The sequence below is a fragment of the Candoia aspera genome, chromosome 1 (genome assembly GCF_035149785.1).
Source record: "Candoia aspera isolate rCanAsp1 chromosome 1, rCanAsp1.hap2, whole genome shotgun sequence".
Lineage (NCBI taxonomy): Eukaryota > Metazoa > Chordata > Lepidosauria > Squamata > Boidae > Candoia > Candoia aspera.
Genome location: NC_086153.1, coordinates 116,513,109 through 116,536,440, shown reverse-complemented (window position 1 = coordinate 116,536,440; position 23,332 = coordinate 116,513,109). Strand labels below are relative to the sequence as shown.

Here is a 23,332-nt window from a genome sequence, read left to right as displayed (position 1 = left end):
AAAATACTTCCACATAAAAGTGATTCAATAAAGGGGACATGTGATGTTTATCATATGGATTCCCAAAACATCACTGAGATTTTCCATGTACCAGCTACCAGCTACCAAATATTCAGTGCATTTAAACGAATCCATGAATTTTGAAAGCTCTAGGAAAAGGCTGCCATCCTGACTTTTACTGTACATGAAGGGAAGCAATGGCTCCTTCTTCACCCTAGAACCTTCCAAATGTGCTGGATTATCATTTTCATACTTCCCAATCATCACAATGCATGCCATTGATATGAAATAAATTATCATCATCATCATGAGGCCAATAAGGCTGTAACACAAAGCATTTCTGTGATGCATCTGGCTCTCTTGGCAGAATTTTCACTGGGCTCAATCATATGTGATGGGTTACACAACCAAATGCACCTTATATAAAACAAATTACTTTACTTTTGCAGGGAATAGGCAGACAGCGCTGCAGGCATCATGACTTCTGTCAGTCCTAAAAGCAGCATCCATTAACCCCCAGTGAAGTTAAAATTAAAATTATTAAAAATATTAAGAATGCCCCAAATGTCATGAGATTGGCAAAACTCATGACAATTTGGAGATCTTGTATAAATATTACTCAAAAAGCCAGTCTTTTGAGACCTGATGCCCTTGTAGCAAGAGGGAGGCACACTTGCATTATAGTACAAAGACCTGAAAAGGACTAACAAAGAAGGAAAGCCTAGGCTACAACTCTTTTCGCTTTAAATCTGTTTTCTCTAAGGTAGAAAATGTTTACATGGGGAAGCATGCAGTCGCTTTTAGTCTCAACCCAGATATAATCTTCATGTTTTAGAATTAGGCTGTGTTCTTACAGTAACTGAAAACACAGGAAGCCTTTCCCTGATATATGATGGGTAGATGTTCGCACAGATCATCTCCTTCTCCTGGTTAATTGGGATGCAGTCCATCATGGTGTAACAATCCATGCAATAATGAGGGTGCTCAGGGAAGCTAGAAGATAAAACTTGCATACTGTGAATAGGTGCAGCAGTGTGCAGGTCTCCAACCCCGCACATCACAACACAGGGCCAAAACTGTTGCCCAGCTCCCAACTCTGCTTTACAGTATCTGCTCCTCTTGTTTAACCAATGAGCAGAAGTCAGCCTGATTTGGAAGAGATGTGCTCCCTCTAGAGGACTCAAACTTTTGTCCTAGAATATTTGAAGGGTCAATTGGCCTCTATTCCCGGCACTTTATCTGTTCCGTTGGGCTATACTGGCACATGCAGGGATGGAAATTTGGAAGTCGTAGTTTGACATGTCTTGAAGTCATCAGATTGGAGGAGATTTGGGGTCACTAAACACAAACTATTGTTATCATCAGAGGTCCTGTTTCAGGTACTCCTCCCAAACAAAATGTGGCACAAAACTATTAGAAGGGCTTGTTGGTAAACCCTAGCCTGTACATTCCCTTAGTGCCTTCTTTATGGTCATTTCAACACCAAGTAAAGATCTTTTTATGCTACATACCCTAATAAATTATTTTTTGTTCCCCTTCAGGTTTCCTTGCCATTGCTGTTCTTTTGTCTTGTGCTGCTTTGAGGGTTGTTTTTTTTTTGGTACTGTTTTGCTCTTACGTGTTTTTAACAATTGTAAACCACAACTCTCTGGGAGTCAGGTGGTATATAAATTTAACCTATTATTATTGTTGTTGTTTTATCATATGCCATACATCTATGTTGTTGAAACTAGCCTTATCACAGTCTCTGCTCACAATTTTGTTTTGTGGATATCGTTTTACGTTTCTTCTATTTGTTTGCAAGGTGCATAAAGAATAGTGACACAGGGCTGACGAACAAATAAAATAAAGTAATAAATAAAGCCCTTTTCAGCCATTCCAATGGTATATATTCGTCCCTGGGTCAGCTCTGGCAGTCGAGTATTTTGGAAATACAGGAAACCTTAAGCGTACAATCCATGTTAACATAAACCATTTATCTTACAGCTGCTCCCCTTCCTTTCCACTTATATTTGATTGTGAGTGAACCCAACATCTTCCTCCCACGAATAAAACGAGCTCTCGCTACCGAAAGGAAACCGAAAGGCGCCTAATCAACGTTTGTTTTCCTGCCGCCAAAAGTCCTCGAGAGACGTCACGAGGCCGCGAGTGCCATTCGGCACGCGCCAACACCGCACGTGACAGCGCTAGGACGTGTGACCCCGCCCCTCTGCGAAAAGGGAGCGCCTGGTAGGGGGACAGAGAAAGCGAGCGAACTGTCTCTTCGATCTCTCCTCCCTAATCCCTCACGTGACCCCTTCCCCGGAACGTGGCATTGTGTAATCACGTGACCCGTACGGGGCGTGCGGGGAGGGGAGGTAGGCCGTTCTGGAGGAATAGGGGGGAGGGGGGCTGCGTACGCGACGGAGCTGGGTGCGAAGATGGCGGACGAGGAGGCCGAGCAGGACAGCAGTAGTGTCGGCGGCAAGAGCGGCCTCCTGGATATTCAGAGCCTGAAGAAGCGGCTGCTAGAGCTGGAGACGGGGCTGAGGGAAAGCAAGGAGTCAGCCGTGGAAGCGGCCGCCGAGTACTGTCAGCAGCTGTGCCAGGTCAGGATGGGCCTGGCCGCTTTGGGGGAGGGAGCCCCTCTTGGGGAGAGACTGGGCGATGTTACTAACCGGGCCGCGCTTTGCGCCTCGGAGCGCTGCCAGCACCCATTGAACCTGACTCCAGGCGGGCGTCCCGCCCCCCTGCGCCGGAGAGGAGCTTCTCGCGGCCCGGAACAGCTCCCCCACCTGCGCCCTGGGTGCTCGCGCTCTCCTCGAAACTCGGCCCCTTTGTTGTGTTGGTGCCGCCTGGGCTCTGGAGGGGCCTTTGTCTGCTGACGGCGGTGGAGAGCGCCGTGTCCCTGACCCGGCGATAGCAGAAGGCAGAGGAAGGGTGGCTGATTCCTGGGGAGGGGCTAGGGGAGAGGGACTGGCTGTGGGTTTCCTTGCCCGCTTCATTCCACCTCGGATTGGTAGGCTGCAAACGAGAGGGCGAGAGTTAGGTCTCCTACCCTTGAAGCCGTTGTCATCTGCTCCCTTGCCTGCACCCAAGCATGCATCTATCCCATAGTTGAGGAGGGGAGTCTTAATGGGACTCCCTTCCTAACCCCTCTGGCTAGGCATATAAAAAATCGGTACAGTCCTCAAGCTGAAATCTCTGCTAGTTTAGATGCGGGTTGCCTCAGACTGTCCTTGGATCTTCCAAATTAAGTGACCTTACTTCCTTTTTGAACGGTGGCCTGAATGTTTATCACTTTCACTTCACATTGTTTTAAAGGTACACCTACATAGTATTTTATTAGTTGCTCAGCATGTCCTATTCAACAGCAAAGATTTATGGGTTATGATTTATCTTATAATCAAGACTAATTCAGTACATTGTGTACTAAATCAGTTTACAGAGGTCTCCTGAGAGGCAAATTACAAAAATCATATCAAGAAAGTGCTTGAATTCTTTTATAACATACTACGCTATGCAAACATAGACATTTAGAGTCAGTTATTTAACCTTGTTTCCGTACTACCTTCAGAAACAATACTTTCAATTAAGGTCAATCAATTATTCAGGTGGACACTGTTTCCAGACCTGTAGTGAAGTTGGCATGAACCTATCTGCTGAAATTATGATTTAACTTTTCATAGCCTTTAAAACATTGTTGTAAGAGATTAAAGTAGTTTTTTGCATGGTTAAATTTGTAAATTATGAGCAAATTTTTTTTTATCACAACTCTCATCTTTAGAATTGAGGATCTGTGCTACAGGAAAGAACTTAGTAAAAGTATATGGTGCTTTATATGGAGAAAAGTCACTGTCTTTTTGAAGCAGAAGATGACGTTTTTTTGAACATTTTGATTTCAGGGTGATAAACACTGCATTTTATATTAATAAATTGCTGTAGCATTATGTCTTTAATCTGGAAAACGAAAATCAGTCAAGATTTCAACACAAGCAGTATGTATCTTTATTTGAATTGATAATTGAAATACAGTTACACATTTTGTAGCTCATACTACATAAGGTTTTCTGCAAGGTAGAGGTTATGGAAACTAATTGTGTTCAGTATAAACTTGGATATTTGGGTTGAAGATACTATATGCTTTAAGCAAGAATAAAAAATCGAACAGGATTTCTGTATCTGTCTGTCAAATCATAATAGTAATAAAATAGGGGATCTCATCCCTTGTCAAACAGATTTGCTTATGTAATAGGAGTTTACATGCTCACCTCCACTTCCAACTCCTTGGTATTTCCCAACCCTTCTCAGAAAAATTGGGAAGATGAGAGGAAGAACCACAGACTCTTTTGCTTCTCTGATGTAGCTAAACTGGGAGGTTTTGACCACAAAACGTTGTTCTAGAGGAGTCAATGAGTAATTGCACAAAAACTGCAGGTTATGATAATAATGAAGCCTCTGCCATATTGGCTGGCTCTTGGAGGATGAGGAGGTGTCAGTGGTTATGTTACGTTAAACATTTCAGAATGGGTTCCGTAAAAAATGGAATTTCTCCAACCTATATGTAGGTGCTGGTCTTAAGAAATGTTGTTTGATAGTGAGAATCACTGTCATTCAATCACCAGGTTCAGTTTAAAAGTCCAAATTACAAAGGAGCCATGGATGCAACCTGTACTTCACATAATGTTTTAAATGTTGATATTTACATGCTATTATGCATATATGTTAATGTTGTTTTTACTTTAACTATATTTTGTAGACTTCTTGGAGAACTCCTTGGCATAGTATCAATTTATATACTATTTCCTATCATCATTAGTGGAATCATTGTTAGAAAATGACTTTATTTTAATTAAGTTTGGTATTTCATATATAGCTTTTGGACTGGAATTCTAAACCTCAAGTCTAACCTACAGTTCCTTTCTGCTATAGATTCATATTGAAAACAATATTTCATGTGAATGTCAGTCAAAATATTATCACTTAATTTTCTGTCATTTGACCGTGGTTGTGAAAGGTTCCCTGTGCAAGCATGGAGTCATGTCTGACCTTTTGGGGGGACGCCGCTTTCGCGACGTTTTCTTGGCAGACTATAGCGGGGTGGTTTGCCATTGCCTTCCCCAGTCGTAATTACCTTTCTCCCAGCAAGCTGGGTACTCATTTTACTGACCTCGGAAGGATAGAAGGCAGAGTCGACCTGAGCCGGCTACCCGAGAATCCAGCTCCCACTGGGATCGAACTTGGGGGTTGTGAGGAGGGTTTCGGTTGCAATACTGCTGCCTACCACTCTGCACCACATGGGGCTCTTGGCTGACCATGGTTAGGTATTGCTAAATGCTCCAGTAAAAGGTGTCCTTGTATAAGGTAACCATCAAATAGCAAATGCATAGGTACAGATTTCTTGCTTGAAGTCATATAACAATTGTCACTTTATACATTCTTTATTTCAGGCTGATCATTCTTTGCCTTGAGTCCCACATCATTATATGTATATTTCTGTATCGCCATTCTACAGTAAGGCCTGCCGATAGCGGGGCATAGCAGTCTCAAAACAATATAGTAATCAAATATGTGGCGGAACACTTTAAAAACAATTCATCTGGAACTATTTCTAATTAATAGCAAATGTTGACCATCAGAGCTAAATAAAGCAAAATATAAAATACACTAACAGCGTCAAAAGAAATCTAGAAAATTTAAACAAATGTACAGTCATAATTTCAGTTGATTGTCTAGATCATCAAATATACAAATAAATGCAAAGTTTCACTACTTTTAAACAACCAGCTAATAATACCTTCCAAAAGATGTGCTTAGACAATTATGCCATCTAAAGCCACTATCTATAAGGGAATGGCCAGATTCAGGAATAGTTTACCAAACAGCATTTTTAATAATACTTTCTGTTGTTTGCTAATATTCTGTTAAGTGACTTCATAATAATTGATCAAGTAAAGTAATGGTTGCTACTGTTGGAATTACTCTCTTGTACTGGGATATTTTTGTGTTCTAATTTGGTATGCTTCTATGGCACCTCTTTTAGAAGGATCAATATGAGTGAACACAGTACAAACTTGTTTTCGTGTTTCTGTTAAACTTGGGGTGGAAGACAGGGTACCTAATGATAGGTTGAGCCAGGGATACCCTAACTTGCAACCAGTCATTTCACTTCACAGGTTTCTGTCCACAAAGACAAATTAAGTCAAATGACTTGAACGAATTATTTATTCAACCGGGGGAGGGTTCAATAGCAAAGAGAACTATTCCTTTGATCCTATATTTTTCTTTCTGTTCCAGCAGAAGCCCATTTTGCGCAAAGGAAAACTGCTGGAAACAGGCAAGTCACTTAATAGAGATCCTAATGACAAGGAAGTGAGGTGTCTGATTCCCATAATAATCCATGATTTTTAAGCATAATTTTTTCTTTCTGCTATAGCAAAAATCCATTTTGCATAAAACCAAACTAAAGTTAGATTAAAGCAATTTAAAAACAAATTGATGGGGAAAAGGAATCAGTAAGGAACAAGCCTTCCTTCAAATTAATACAATCACTCCCTCGCTATAGTAACAATAACAATAGTGGGGAACTCAGCAAGGTATAGGAAACTCCATATCTTCCTGTATAACCTTCTGTGATTGTACACCTAGATAATAGATAAGTAACAGAAGCAACAGAGCATTGTTCATATCCCCCCCCCCCCCGTGGTATAGAGGGAAATCAAGGAGGACCCCCTCACTGCTCCAAAATTTCTCAGTCTTATTCTGGCTTTGAGGAGGCACTTATTAGGCAATGATAAATTTTAAAAGGAAAGAAAGAAGCATTCCACCATCTTTCTGGTCAACTTCTGGATAGAGTTCACATAACAATTCCTTTGTTCAAGTTGTCATAATTGTAGTAGGGGCAAAAATAGAGGTTTCAGACAGAGCAATCCTCTAAGATACTCTGTCTAGTTGGCTACCTAGCTTAAGTGTATAATGGGGAAATCCTGATCTTGTGCAGTGAAGAGAGCTGAGGGTATCATAATTCCACACCAAAGAGGGTAGAAAGGAACTGCATCCAGATTTAGTAACCATATAAAAAAATTATATTGCTTGATCCAATATATAGTTTGTGCTGAGAGTTGATAGTAATTCATTTATAGGTTGTCTGAATTTTGGTTTAGACTTTGTTCATAATAAAATAGCTCTGTAAGTCAGACGTCAATTAGACTTTTAATATACATTAAAAGTTTAATAACCATAATAAGCCATGGATTCAGTTTTTCTTCCATTCTTTAGGTTGTCAAATAAGATTCTATGTTTGCTTGTACTATACAGGGGTCAGAAGTTGGTTCAACCCCAATAATACTCTTAAGCTGTATTTATAGACCATGAGAATAAAAAACTCTTAAAAGGCCAATATTTTGCAGGAATTCTCACTGATTTTATGATCATATAGGATTTTATCCAATTTCTAAAATTTAAGAAGACACCAAAAAAGAGCAGCAATTCTGAACCATGTTTTAGACTGGTTACTGGTTTCCAAACTTGGGTCATACCCAAAATACAGGAATCAAATTGGAGATGCGTTCAGTTTGAAAGACAGTTTAGAATCATTACATTAGGCCTCATATTTGTGCAGTCTTTTCTCTTTCCCCACGCCAACTGTTTTAGGTTGAGGCTATGTTATACATGGCACCTTTATTCTGCCATTTTCCCAAGAAGTTTATGGAACTGCATGCTATTCTCTCTACACCCATATATTTTTTTAATCTGGGAAACAGTCATGTGAGGTAAATTACGCGGAAGAGAGAAAGAAGCCCAAAGGCAACTAGTGAAGTTTGTGACCACGGCTCTTGGCCCTGGATTTCAGTAGGCCTCATCCAACATTCTAACTAGTGCTTGACAGTGTGTATAATATATGTACCTGTTATCTGTTGAGTGGTATTATTTCCAAATATCTGTGTGATGAGATCTTATTCAGAGTGAACCATTGTATTCTGACTGCCACCTTTTATCCAATCACAGCATCCTGGGATTGGAGTGGAGGTGAGAACCTGAGAATGAATCCAATCTTGAACCATTTGCTTCCATTATTGTTTACCCTTTCCCGTCCATGGGGAAAGGAAAAGGTTTTGTGGTTGTTTTACCTACCTGCCTATTGTGACGATTATGTTTTAAGGAAAAGATAATGAATTGATCTTTTATTACACTTCTCCCTATCCTCAGCTCTCAGTAGTCAGCTCAATTACATTCAGCAAGGGGTTGCCACCATCTCTTCCTTTTGCACAAACATTTATCAACCTGTCTGAAATTTGTTGCAGATAATCCTTCACAATAGGATCCATTTTGCTTCAACTTTCACTACATTATGCTTCAGTACAACAGGCACTTTTGTAACATCATAATTAAAAGTATCACAGTTTGAACACGTTGGCAGTTCTGTGAAATGTGATAGGCATCACCTCTTAACAGCAATCCATCTGTCCTGTAAATTCTGTCCTGTTCTGGTGTAAAGCAATAAGGGGAGGGGGGGCAGGCTTTAAAAATCAGATTGTAAAGATGTGTAATGCAAAAGCTTTGAATTTTATAAAATAATAGAACTTGCAGTTAGGGCAGCTAATTTCATCCTGGTCTGATTTTTTTTAAAAAAAGTTATCACCATTGATTTTTTCATACTAGATAACAGGAGACAGGATTTCTGTTTTTTCACATGCATGCCCCAGAATTTGGACACATCAGGCTGAATTCCCCCCAGATTCATAATTTGGTCTCATTTCAACTTGGGAATCCAATCTTGAAGCAGATTGGATTGTCCTTGGATAGCCCTAATGCACAGTCTATTTGACTGCAAGTGCTAACCCTTAAAGAAAGCTTAATAAACATAATTGAATACATTATCAAAGTAAACTGGTTTATTAAAAAACTATCTCATATCATGTTTGTGCTCTCAACTGTTGAAAAGCTCTCCCTTATTACATTAGTATATAACATGCTCTACACTCTCTAAAACTTTATGTAAATTTCAGTCATATTACCATTTAAAAATAATTTTCATCATCATTACTGTTAAAAACATGACCCTTTATAGAGCTAACAATTTCATTTGTCTTCTGAAATTATTTCTTGCATCCACTTCTTCAATATCTTGATCTTGAGCATAGTTAGAAATCAAGAAATCATATAGCCTAGTCAGTGTGCAAAAACTAGTGACATGATCATTGTCTGAATGGAGCTATTGCAATAGCTAACCATTGGGGAATGGGATACAGCTTTTTGTAGTGTCTGCACTGTACAGTACTGCAATACATTGATTCTGTGGGTCAGAACCTAAATACTCTGTTTCCAGATACCTGGAAATTGAATACTTCAAGGAATAAATCTTGTTTATTGGTGAGTTAGTTCTAAGAATGTAGATATTATGCTCAGACAACAATAGTGGATATGCTAAATCTCATTTCTCTGAATTATGACCTATGCTATTATGGTAACTCAAGTTTCTGTTTTATAAACAGACCCTTCTTGAATATGCAGAAAAGTGGAAGACGTCTGTGGATCCCTTGCCTTTGTTGGAGGTATACACACAGGCAATCCGTGGCTATATAAAAGCAAGACCTTACCTTACCTCCGAGTGTGAAAATGTAGCCTTTGTGCTTGAACGCTTAGCTCTGTAAGTATATTGTATATTAATCGTATATAATTTTGTTTTCTAATTTGTTTTAAACTTTTGTAAGTTTAAAAAGTGGTAGACATCTTTTCTGGACACTGAATGAGGGGTTGACTTCTACATTGTTCCATTTGCTTTTTCAGAAGTTATGCTGAACTTTTGCTATGCTTGCCTCTTGAACTGCCTGAAAATCGATGGAAAGAGTTTCAGTCATTTATTCAAGTGGGTATCTTATTTCATAGCCAGTGTATACATTAGTGCCGTAAAGTAAAGTTCAACTGTGCTGTTGCAATACTACTAATAATCTGTAAGATTATTGGTTTTCATTGTAAAACATCATTACAATTTTCATTGTTTGCTTAAAATGATTTAAATGTAAAATAAGGAAGCTTTGTCTTGGTTTAGTAACCCACCATTATTTGTAGTTTGGCAGTTTGCTTAACATTTTAGAATTCCATACCACCCTTACTTGTAATTTTAATTATAATATTTTATAGTCTAGATGAGAATACAGTGATGTATAAAAATTTGAAGTATAAAAATAGAATGAAATTGGTTCATTTATTTATTTGTTTTTTATTATTACAGCCAGCTTCAGTGCTAAGAGTGAGATCTTCGGAAAATCTTTTAATCCTTGTTCAATTTTAAATATATTAGGTGGCCACCTTAGCTATTAAAGGTATTTTTCTGCCAAAACCAAATCAGCTATGTCAGCTCCAAATGTGGAATGAGTAAATAATTTATAATTTAGATAATCAAAATCCCTTGGTTCAAATATTCTGAGGCACTCTTTCTTAGAAGATAGCATCCTCCAAATGTGTTGAGATTATTTTTCCCTGAATTTCTAACCAGTCTGGCCAAGATACATGTTGAAGTTGTAGTCCCAACATATTTGAAGTGTGCTGGGTTGGGGAAGACTGATCCAAGGAATATATTGCTTTATGATTTGTTGAAAAAATGGAATGGCCCTTGAAAAAAGAAAAAAAAGATTTTAGATTTTGATTTTGGGATAGTATAAAGTATCCTTAGGACTATATTATTTTTTTTGTCTTATTCATCTTAAGCCAAAGTACAACATGAATTTTTAAAAAACAGTAACTTGCAAACAAACAAGGATAATATTTAATATAAATATATTATATAATTATAATTGTTACAATGTTCTTATTATCAAGATCACTAAATAATTCCACATTTTTATTTACAAGTTTCCATTAGGTCTAAGGCAACATGCCATAAATTTTAGGTTTGCATGGCAATTAATGAAAGTGTTGGGATTTTGAGGATAAAAGTGCTGGAGCAAGTATAACTTTGTGTCATTTATTATAAAAAATATTCTTCTTTTTCCAGATGGCACACACAAAATTAATGCAAAATGGCAGCTGCCAATTAAATATTTTATCTCTTCTTGCCCAAGAGGATGGAACATGGAAGAATCCAGTTCTTTGCAGCATTCTTGCCCAAGAATCGCTGGATTGGGATAAGGGTAAGATGATAGTTTGGGAAGAAATAAGTTACTGCTCTCTTGGCAAAAAGTCTTTCAAGGATACTGCTCTTTTACTATTTTTGTATATTCAAAACAAATATTTTGAAGATACTGTATCCCTACTTTAGGTTTTTCATTTCCCAAACTAGTTATTTTTCTTGGTTAGCTTGCAGATACCTACATGCATGATCATAGACTGCAACTGTGTGTAAAGAATACTATATAAGAATACCAAAAAAACAGATGAAAGCTTTTTTTAAAAAAATTATTTCCTAAAATTACACTGAAGACCATTTCTAAGAAAGAGTACCCTATCCAGAACTACTCTTATATTGAATTATTTTGGAATTACAGTAAAGTAAATGGAGCCAGCACCTCTATTATCATTACTGTAAGTCAAATATATCTTGGTTACATAGTTGTTCACTGGTATGAAAGGAGAGCATTCACATAATTAGAGATTCTTCCCCTGTCCAGAATTCCTAATCTGTCTGTAAGTGCCTCCATAGCCCACAGGTCAGTAGGATGAAATCTTCAGTAGCAATTTTCATGAAGTTGCTTTTAATATACATGATGTGAAACTTTACTTATGACACTTGTTGCAAAACTAAACATTTGGCTGTTATGCATACTTCAGTTATTCCTGAAGTGAGAGAAACATTCTTTTTGTCAGTTACTATTTTATAAATACCTTACCAGTTAAACAGAGAGAAGTTATAGGTAGTCTTCACTTAATCCTAATTGGGACTGGAATTTCCATCACTAAGCAAAGCAGTTGTTAGGCAAAACATCACATGACTGCACTGCTTAGCAGTTCTGGTAGTCCCAGTTATGGTTGTTAGGCCAAGACCTCATGCTTCTCCTACCCTGCTGCACTCGCCTCCACTTCACCTTCCCCCACCCACCCGTCTACCCCCATCCCTGCTGTTTTGGCCACCCTGCACTTCGCTGCCTACCCCTTCCGCCCACAGCTGACCTTGGCTGTTGTATTCTTCCTGCTGTTCACAAGGCCCTCACGCAGCCTCCCTGAAGCCTTGTGAGGCCATACAAGGGCCTCGTGAAGGGCCAGCAGCTGCCTCAGCCAGGTGCGCCTTGTTAGCAGCAGGAGGAAGAAGACAGTGAAGATCAGCTGGGGGCAGCAGGGGGAGACAGGTGGGCAGCAGCGATGGAGTGCATGGTGGCCAAAACAGCAAAGATGGGGGGAGATAGGCAGGTGGGGGGAATTGAAGCTCATGCTGTGGTTGTAAATGTGGGAAGGCTGCCAAGCACCTGAATTTTGATCATGTGATTGTGGGGATGCGGCAATGACCATAACTTCGAGGACTAGCCATAACTACCATACATTCAGCGCTGTTGTAACTTCAAGTGGTCACTGAATGAATGGTCAAGGGAGGACTACCTAGAATCAGGTATTTAGCTTTCTTCATGAGAAGTTTCTAGAGGTCATAAGATTGCTAGTTCTACAGTACTACTCAGTCTGAGCTTGCACTAAATTATGGTTTAATTTAGTTGATTTCTACTAATAATAAAAGTCTAAGCAGGCAGCAGTTTGTGACTCACCTTCTCTGGGCTTAGATGCTAAGCAGGGTTGCATTAGTGGATCGATTGATCTATCTATCTATCCATCCTGCCTTTATTATTTTTATAAATAACACAAGGTGGCAAACATGCCTAATACTCCTTCCTCCTCCTGTTTTCCTCACAACAACAACCCTGTGAGGTGAGTTGGCCTGAGAGAGAGGGACTGGCCCAAGCCACCCAGCCGGCTTTCATGCCTAAGGCAGGACTAGATCTCTCAGTCTCCTGGTTTCTGGCCCGTTGACTTAACCACTAGACCAAACTGGAAACCTGATGGGAATACCTAGGCTGTAGGAAGTTTGGGGGGGCGGGAAATGTGGTCTGTGTTCAGCAAATAAATGAATAAATAAAATATCCCACCACTACTATATTGTTGCCAAGAAAACTGCCTGGAAATGTCCATGAAGACATCGGCTCTAAATGAAACCTTACAGTTAAAAGTATATTTGTACTCCACAAATAAGAAATCATGGAAATATTTACTAAATATTAAATTAGTTCTGTACCTCTTCTCAAGTTATTGAGCATGTTATTGTTTCACTTTTTTGTGCAGTCTCAATCCAATAATGAAACCTGTGAGAACAGATTGAAAAGTTCTGTAATATTTAAAATAGGGGTATGTCTATTGTATTTTGGCAGAACTCATATTTAATTTACATCTTGTCATCAGGGTCTAGGAGAAACCACAAATTCTGTAATGGCTGATAGTCTCAGACATAATGTGCTTAAACTTGTAATTGTCAAGTGTCTTGTAAGTATTTTCATACAAGTTAAGACTGAGTTGGGGTACTTAAATTATAAATACTAGATGCAAGCTATGTCATCACCATCCAAACTGAAGAGAGCAAACCAATAACCCACGTGAAGAAGTTTAGATATTTGCTGAATGTAATATTGAATACTTTTATGTGAATGGTAGATTAGCCTAAAATCCGCTAAAATTTAATTCCAAGAAAGCTAAATCATTTCCTTGGGCTTCTTTGCTCTGTCTGCTATCTGTCTATCTAATCTAATCTAATCTAATCAAATCATACAGGTTCATTTCTAAACAAACATGTATAATATAGTGAAGTTAATGTTAATATTTGTAAATATTTCCATCTTCCTATTCACATTGAAATGATCAAAGTTTTGCAATCTTATGGACCTAAAAATAAGCGCTCCTGAATTTTATAATGAATTTAATAATGTCCAATGATTACACATGCAGACATTTAACTTATAAAGCACATTGAACACAATAGGCTCTTCTTTAGCCTGCTGATAGGCACCCTTTCACTTTCAGTTAAAAATGGAAACTTACTGAATTCAACCTAGGGGAGCTGTCCAGCATTTATTTAATGTTCTTTTTTTGTTATTTAGTTCCTTGTAGTTCAAGTCAGTAGCTTGTAATGTTAAAATAGAGATTGAAAAAAGTTGCAGACTGAAAAACATCAATTTTCATCTCTTATTTCACCAGCCTTTTTTAAAATTAGGGTCTGGTGGATTAGTATAGAATAAAACAGCTAAACAAGTATTTTTACAGTGTGGCAAGCTATCCTTTTTTAAACATTTGCATTTTTAAAAAAACTAGCTAATCCTTCTGAATAGTAGCAGAACTTAAAAATAAACAGGCACTGCAGAAACTTGAGGACAACCACTGCTGCTACCTTATGACTTATGATGGCAGTTGGGACGGAATTTCTGTTGCTAAGCAATGTGGTCGTAAACTGTGACTGCATCACTTAGTGAAAGCAATCCTTGCAGTAGGATGTATTAACTGAATCCCATGGTCATTAGGTGAGGCAACTTCCTCCCGGCTTCCCACAACCAAAGTCATTAGGAAGCCACCAGGAAGTTGCAAGTTCCAGGCCCGCAGGCTGATAAATGGCTGCTGCTGGGTGGGAGAAAAGTGAGGTGATGCGTGAGAGGCAAGGTGTGGGTCAGGGAGGGTGCAAGGGGTGTGTGAGAGGCGCCATATGGTTCGGGGAGGGTGCGCGAAAGGTGCCGTGTGGGTCAGGGAGGGTGTGTGGGGGTGCAGTGCAGGTTGCAGAGGATACGAGGGGGGAGGGTTGAAGGGAGCGCAAGTGGGGAGGGGTATGGCAAGGGTGTGGTTCAGGTCAGGGAGGGTGTGCGGGGGGGTGTGAGTGGCCAGCACGGCACAAGTGCAGAGGGACTGAGGGATGGTGCGTGGGTGGGGGAGACACCCCAGTGACTTGCTACCTTCTTTGCCGGCTTCCCCATTGTCAGGGAAGGTTGCACATGACAATCACATGATCGCAGGGTACTTGGTAACCGGTCATAAGTGTGAATGGGTTGCCAAGCATCCAGATCACAATCACATAACAATGGGAATGCTGGGACAGCCAGAACTCCAAGGACCTGTTATAACCACCATTCATTCAGTGCTGTCGTAACTTGGAATGGTTACTGACCGAATGGTCATAGGTCAAGGACTACCTGTATTGAATCCAAGGGCAGCAGAGTACTTATTTCCCAATTTCTATGCCTTTTTCCCGTTATAGAAAAGCAGGCAAAAAAATAGATTCTATTTGTTGCTGCCTTCGGACCTATAGACTTCTTGTGTCATAGAAAGCTGGTGTCTCCCTGTATTCCCAATAATTAGTTGCAGAACATTTGTAATGTCTGGAGATTTCAGAATGTTAATGGAAAGCTAACATAAATTTGAGATGACATTAACATTTTCATGGTTACAAATACTAGCCTGATGTGAGTTTAACACCTTTGTTCAAATGATACAACTCAGATTAATTTTCATATTGCTACTAGCTATTGTTTACATACTAGTGATACATACATCTTTTAAAGCTGTGCAGAGCATTCAAAATATCCATCCATGAAGCACTGAGGCAGTCACATTCAGCATGTTTGCTTTAAGGGTTTTCCCAGGTTGTCCCTGTATAGTTGTGCATGCACACTTGCTTTGCTTCACTAGCAGATCCCAGCAGAAGTATTCCAGGAAAAGAACCTAGGAAAGCCCTCAAAGTAGCCTTCCAAAGTCTGTGCTGCCTTATTTCTTGAAGGAGGAGCATTTACATAGCATCCCCTTAAATGCTTTGCACAGCCCTAATGCCTTCAATATAAGCTTGTCCATAGTGCTGTTCACAAGCTGTTATATTCACATTTAGCAAACTATTTGTCTAACATTTGTCTAAATATTGCTTTGTTTTAAAGGAGTTCGTTTCATAACTGAACTGTAATAAAGATTACATCTGTTTAAAGATGTATATGAAGGAGAAAAAAATTAGTAAAGAGAAAAATATCCCTATCAAGAATTATTTCAGTGTTTATTCTTTTAAAGCAAGACTTATGTTTCAGGAGGCAGGGGTGATTAATGCAGTGTTTCTAAGTATTTCCTATAGATTTTATTCTGAGCAGAATAAAAGTTATGGTGCTTAACAGTTGTAGGTATTCCATGGGTACAGGTTGAAATTCCATGAGCTACATATTTGGGAAATAAAAATTAAATTCAATCTTGACATTAAAACTTTTAAATATTTCTTACATTGACGTAACTTGTAGTTCCTGTTTATGAGTTAGAAATATACATTTTAAAACTTTCAAGGTCTTTTTGTATCTTATTTCAATTATAGCAGAGTGTTAACGCAAGAGGAACTACCTGAAATGGTAAACATTGTGGTTTAAAGGATTATTAGGCCCTGTGGGTGGAAGAGCAAGGCTAAAAAATAACAAATTTAATATGTCACCAGATGATTTGAAGATGGAAAGACTATGAATGTTAAACAATGAATGTTAAGCAAATTCAGCATTTCGTTTGAACTAAAAAGATATCACATATAGATATTAAACTTATGATTATACTAAACCAGTGTTTCTTAAACTTTTTTCTTTCAGGACCCTTTCCTACTTTTAAAAATTACAGTGGATCCCAAAGGAGCTTTTGTTTGTATGGGTTATATTTACTGATATTTACCATATAAAAACTTTAAATCGATGCATTCATTGTCGCTACTGCTTCTCATGATTGTTTGATGGGATTTTAATATTTTATTATTTGCCATAGGCTGGCAAATTGCCAGCCTATTACTATAGGCTGGCAAATAATTTTAATTTTGTGGAACCCTGAGAGTGTCTTGGGGGACCCCCAGGGATCCTAGGACCACACTTTAAGAAACACTGTACTAAACCAACCATTTTTAATTAATATGTTTCCAAATTTCAAAGACATGTTTGTTTCTAATAAGAACTCTAAAATAGGCATGCCTGTGTTTCTATTTGAATTATAGTTACATGAGTTTCAGAAAGTTTTTTTAATGGATTCAACTTATTGATACTGCTTTATATGAAAACTTAGTTTATTTTTTTTTAGTAAAAGTAATTTAAAAGATCTCAAGTTGTAAGTTTAAAAATATAAAATGAATATTTGTTTTGGTTCAAATATTACTGAGCCCCTTGTATCAAAATAGCGTGTGGTGATAATGAGAGCTATTTCTGACCTACAATTTCCATTTATTTATTCAATCTCTTCAGTTGTTCCTTTTATATATTTACGTATTTCCCATTTTCTACCAAACTGTTGACAAACTATTGGGCTGAATCTTACACATGTAAATCCCCTAATAGTTTATTTTTATAGTGAATTTTATAGTTATTTATATTGTAATTTATGTGTTTTGATTCTGACTGTAAACTGCCCAGAGTCGCCTTTTCAGGAGAGATGGGCGGTGATAGAAATTTGAAAAATAAATAAATAAATAAATTTTAATAGTGAATTTTATAGGGTATAATAAAGAAGTTCTTTTTATTACCAAGATTATTGAGTACTTATTTGAGCTCTTTATTGGATCCTGATTCTTCCATCATCAAGTCAAATGTAGTTTTACTTTTCAAAGGTTTATAAGCCCAAATAGAGTTATATTCCTCCAGAGCTATCAAACACAGGGCTACCCTTGATGAAAAGTGAAGCTTCAGCTAGTGCAGAATGCAGTGGCCAAGATTGTAGTCAGGGCAGTCAACTGGAATCTTACAACATCCATTTTGATAACTGTATTCCGCTGCTTGTTTGCTTCTGAGCATTGTTGAATGTGCTAATGCTTATCCTGAAAGCCCAAAACAGCCTGGGACCAAATTTTTGACAGACAACTTCTCTGTTATAAGAGGACGCATGGAAACCATTTTTTACATACAATTGCTAAGTCAACAAAGATTTTTAATAAATAAATAAATAAATAACTGGAGTGTCAACAGAGGAAAGATTTTAATAAATAAATAACTGGAGTACCTTCCCTGTGATATTTATTACCTATTACTTACTGTCAAAATCCTGTTTGTTTCTCCAGCCATTCTATTTTGAAACAGATGAATATAGCTCTGCTTGAGTATAGTTCTGAGTATTGCTAATTGTTTTATATAATGGGTGCCTTTTGCTGGAATGTTTTTCTTAAATTTATTGTACTCTATCCTGGTATACAATTAAGGGCAATAGAAACCTATTTTAAGTAAATAAAGAGTGTTTCCAGTAGTAATTTTCCAGTTCTTGTAACTGGTAAGGTTGTCTGTATTAGGCCCTTGATGCTAAATGTTTACTAGAACCACACTTGATCAGAGATTGCCAGAACTCCTTATTTATGTTTCTCATTTTAAGGAAAACTTTTCAGCTGCCTTAATGAAGTGTTATTGTCAGAAGAAAGCTAATTCAGTGCTGTAGTGGTTTTATGTAATGTATCATTTTAACATTTGATTAACATTTGATTAAGAAGCATTTTTATGGCTAGGGATTCAGTAACTAGAGCACAAGAGGCAAGCTTTTCTGTAACTAAGCATATATTACTTTGAACTATAGAGCAGAATCATGGTTGTATCGAACCGTTATTGTCATCATTATATTGACAATAGTTAACAGTCAAATTGCACATACATTTCAATATCTAACGTCATGTAAAATATTTTTATTTCTTGTATTAAATAATTATTGCAGTTTGCTTTATATTATCATCCAGTGACTATTTCTAATAAAAAGTTTTTAAATTATTTATCTTATTTATTTAAAGAATTGATAAGGCCACCCATTATCTTATTTTTTTAAAGAATTGATAAGGCCACCTATCTCAATCTGAGTTATTAAAAGAATTATAGTAATTTTCCTTTTTGCAGAAATCTTTGCATATTATGTTTTTATCTCAGTTTAGTTATGGTTAGATTCATTAATTATATCTTGATTGGCTTTTCTTGTTCTAATAAATAATACTGGATTACATCCAACTGTAATACCGAGCTGAATGAGGGCTGAATCTAACTCAGAGAGTTCTTAACTTGCTCTCTCTGACAGCTACCTCTTCACCCCCTGTTTAAAATATTTCCCATCTTTTGGAACTGATTTGGGTGCAGGCAGGGACTTCATTAGAGAAGGGAAAATTCAGTATCCATTCAGCTGATACACACACTATCTGTCCCATTTATCTAATTTCATCATCCTGCTAAAGTAATTAAAGCAATGGGTTTACCTGTTGGAGTATCAGTTTTCATATTATGAAACAACTTAATCCAGCCAAACTGGAGGACGTCTATAGTGCAATTGATTTTAATTATTATTAATTGAAGTTAATCTTGGCAACATAGTCTTGTTCCTATATTGTGTACATTAGTTTTATCTTTATAGATGAGTCATAACCATGTATAAACCATCTGCTTTCTTCTGTTTCTCATTTACTCTTCACCAGAAGACCAGTCTCTTTCATTTCTTACATATATATTAATTATTGCTTTACAATATCATAACATAGTATTCAACAGCTTAAAGAAAAACTTGAAAGCATCTTAAACTGGTCCATCCACTCACTAATTTATGCACAATGTCATGATAGCTCAGATGTTTCCTGAACTGCAGTGATTTTAGGGTCTTCTCAGTGATGGTTGAACACATACTGAAAATAATTTTGTTCAGGTGGTTAGTACCCAAACAATATGTGTTTGGTCTGCATACGGATTGAAATGTGGTGGTTTCTGGTGGCAGTGGGAAAAAATTCAAGGCTGAGTATTATCTTGGTGATAGTGAGAGCTGAGGGGAGAAAAGGAAAGAGATGCCTTGGGACGATTGAAGAGTTTGGTGGGACATGATAAACTCGGAGGCTGGCAGTGAAGGCAGCTGAAGGCAGGAAAAGGAGGGAGGGAAGGGAATGCACTGGGAAGATTGGGGGTGAGTGGGAGTGCCACCATCTACTTGCTCTGTGAAGTCACTCCTGGATCCCTGCTGGTTTTGTTTCTGCCAAGCCATGGCCAACTTAGAGTTCAGCAGAATTTCTAGAACACATTGTATTTGTTTCAGGATTGCACCCAAACACGTTTTCTGTTTTTTGTACACCTGCTTTGCATGGAAAGAACAACATCAGCCAAAATCCTGACAATGCTAAGACATAGGAGTCATTCATGGGAGTCAGATGCTGGGCTGGGTCTGGTTTCAACCTATAATTTTATATAACTGTATGTAAAGAAGACTATATAAGCTGAAGAACTGAGATTCTTGACCTTTATTGTTTGAACTAGATTGACTTATCTTCGCCAGGCATTTGGTTTACTGGTCTTTCTATAATTACAGTTCTTTTCATAATATTTATATTTGTCTTGAGTATTAAAATTGTTATGCAGATTTGATATGCTAATTATATGGGGAAATAATAACGCATGCAATGCTCTGTCTTTCAGTGAATGAATTTTTAGCCTTTGAAGGCCCTGTGCTGCTGGATATGCGTATTAAGCATTTGATGAAAACAAAGCAATTAACTCAAGCAACTGCCTTAGCGAAACTATGCTCAGACCATCCAGAAATCAGCAGCAAAGGCAATTTTAAGCAAACCTACCTAGTCTGTCTTTGTTCTGGATCACCAAATGAAAAACTAATGCAAGAGGTAAGTACATTGTATGAGAATTACTCAAAACAAAGTCCCTTCCTGTAGAAGGAGAGTATTGGAAAATATAATTTGAAAATGTATGTTGGAGCATTTGGAAGTAAAAATTATTACTGTGTACAGTAATTCCTGAAAGTTAAACTTGATTCAATGTACACAATAAGATGATCTCTTTTGCATGTTTCTGAGATATTTATCAAATCCTGGGAATGCAAGTTATTTCTATAATACAGGTAGTCCTTGCTTAGCGACTGCCTCATACAGCAACCGTTCACAGTTATGAAGGTGATGAAAAAGTAACTTTGTGACCAATCCTCATATTTATGACCTTTGCAGGTCTGTAAAGCAGAGGAAAGCTGAAATAAGATTATAAGCACAGTCATGGTTTCACTTAGTGACCACTACTCTTAACGACTGAGTTGCCAGTCCCAATTGTGGATGCTAAACAAGGACTACCTTGTTCTGCCAAGTGTCCAGGCAGTGATCAGGTGCCCAGACAATTGGTTCTTTTAGATCCAGGGACAATTATCACACCAGTAAGTAAGAAGACTTTAAGCTTTATTATTTAACTATGGCAAGCAAATTACACAGAAACACAAGAAAGCATACCCAGCCAGATGCTAAGAAATCTCACTTCAGCTGTCGGGAGCTCCAGTAAACAACAGTGGAGAGTCCCCAAGCCAACTTTGCACACAGCACCCGGTACCAGGGTCTGTGGCCAAGCTCCAAACTCTAGGCAGTCCTAAGGTTTTTATCAAAGTCTGGCCCTAAAGCTGGAGGCCTCAACCTTGACTAGATAGTTCCCAGGTCTGGGGCACCTGTGTATATGACATAATCCAAGAGCCTGGGAAGCAGTACAGATAAGCTAGTGCTAATGTAAACAATCTTGGGGTCATCCCACAACTGTGTGAAGATCCCTTCCCCCTTTTCAAGCAAGAGTGAAAAACAAGCAGGTTAGACATAATTTAAAATGAACTCTAAACTTCTATAATTTTCTTAATATGAAGGAAAAATCAAAATATGTCACTTAATCTCCTTAAAATACAATGGTCTTCTGCATTGCCCTACATACCTATAGAAGGCAAGATTGTGGTCAGCAGAAATTAGTCTTCCAATTTCTTGCTGACCTTTTGGTGATTTGGAATTAATTAGCAACACTATTTCACTGCCAGTTTTTTTTTTAATACTGAAGTAATAAATGATAATTCTGGATATGGATTTCTGAGGAAGCACTTGAGATATGAACCAACTGAGGCGGCTGTTGTGCTATATGGTAAATCTCAGAAGCATCTCTTAAGACTTTTTTAGCGGTAACTAGAAATGAAGTGACAATCTTGTTTAAAGTTTTGAATAAAAGTATCGTTTATTCTAGTTGGTGTTATGTGACTTATAAATGCTTATAAAACCAGCCTTTGATTACTAGGAATATAGAATTCCTTAGCCAGACAGCTTTTTAGATACACATTTTGTGTATAAGAGAATGCTTTTCTGTAATCTCCATTTGCATGCTGAGCACTGACTCAGTAACATTTTGGCCTGAGGTAAGCAAACACAGTTTTCATTTTAACCACTTTCTGATCCATTTTCGCAAACAGTATCTTGCCCAGAGCTGTCAAGGCACTGTAGAATTGAGGCAGTTTAGAGCAAACCTTGCACTTGTTAACACATTGGTATGCAGAATTATACAGAGTTACACAGACTGTAATTTGCTAAGTTACAGTCTAGTCCAACTGTTCAGAACAAATTCAGCATAAAATTTTAGGCCTAGATTGGTCTGAACTTTTTCTGTTTCCTTTTCCCAAAAGCCTTTCCTTTCTAGTGTCTACAAATTAATATTAGGTAGCTGACACATAAAATTTTTGTTCTTTACTTGGCTACTAGAATCATGATGGTTATTATTTGAGAATTACTTTGTATTTTATAACAAAATAGAAGGGCAGTATTTGTGTATTCCTTTTAGCACTGAAATAATTTTTCCCCATTTCATTACTGTACATTTTTACTGGAACAACAGATAAGAAAAAATGAACTCATGTTTTCTTCCATCATGCTTTATTATTATAGTTATTATAGTGCAGAAGTATGCTGTATCCTATTATGAGCTCCAAGATTTTTATGTATAAGTAGGCAACTTTTGGGTTGGGGAGTAAAAGTTGCTCTGTATGTAGTAAGATGGGCAGAAGGTGAGAGCCTCATGATGCTAAATTGGGAGGAAATTTGAAGAGGAGGGTTTTTTTTCTCAAAATGGTAGATGAATATACCCCCAACTTTTTGTACTCAAAATTTAGCAGAGGGTTGAATAACATGCATTCCCAAGACAACAAAAAAGGGAGTCAGTAAGGACTATATGTAGTCTTACGCTGCAGATTGTCCATTTCTCCTAGAAACTGTGGAGATCTGTAGGTAATCATATCCTGAGTAAGTGAGCAGAATGCACTAACAAGTTGCCAGTGAAGTTCAGTGTGGACATTTGAGTGTGAGTTCATAACAAATTTTCCTTCTAAGTCAACAGTACTTGGCTAGCCTGAGAAAGTGTCCATTTCTCCTAGAAACTGTGGAGATCTGTAGGTAATCATATCCTGAGTAAGTGAGCAGAATGCACTAACAAGTTGCCAGTGAAGTTCAGTGTGGACATTTGAGTGTGAGTTCATAACAAATTTTCCTTCTAAGTCAACAGTACTTGGCTAGCCTGAGAAAGGAACAACAGGAAATAAAAATAAATCTTTCTACTGGTGGTACCTTAAGAAACAAAGGTGAAAATGAACAGATTCTGCAGTA

At 37.8% G+C, this 23,332-nt stretch overlaps 1 protein-coding gene across 1 annotated transcript in view; it reads left to right on the top strand.

Annotated features, from left to right (window-relative positions):
• The first annotated feature begins 2,386 nt into the window (after positions 1–2,386).
• The window catches only part of ZNF292 (zinc finger protein 292), a 35,894-nt gene continuing 14,948 nt past the window's right edge, over positions 2,387–23,332 (top strand). The window contains exons 1-5 of the mRNA XM_063312372.1: positions 2,387–2,588; positions 9,474–9,628; positions 9,769–9,847; positions 10,976–11,111; positions 20,352–20,554. Coding sequence (XP_063168442.1) covers positions 2,421–2,588; positions 9,474–9,628; positions 9,769–9,847; positions 10,976–11,111; positions 20,352–20,554 — 741 coding nt within the window. The 5' untranslated portion in view covers positions 2,387–2,420. The remainder of the gene's footprint in view (positions 2,589–9,473; positions 9,629–9,768; positions 9,848–10,975; positions 11,112–20,351; positions 20,555–23,332) is intronic.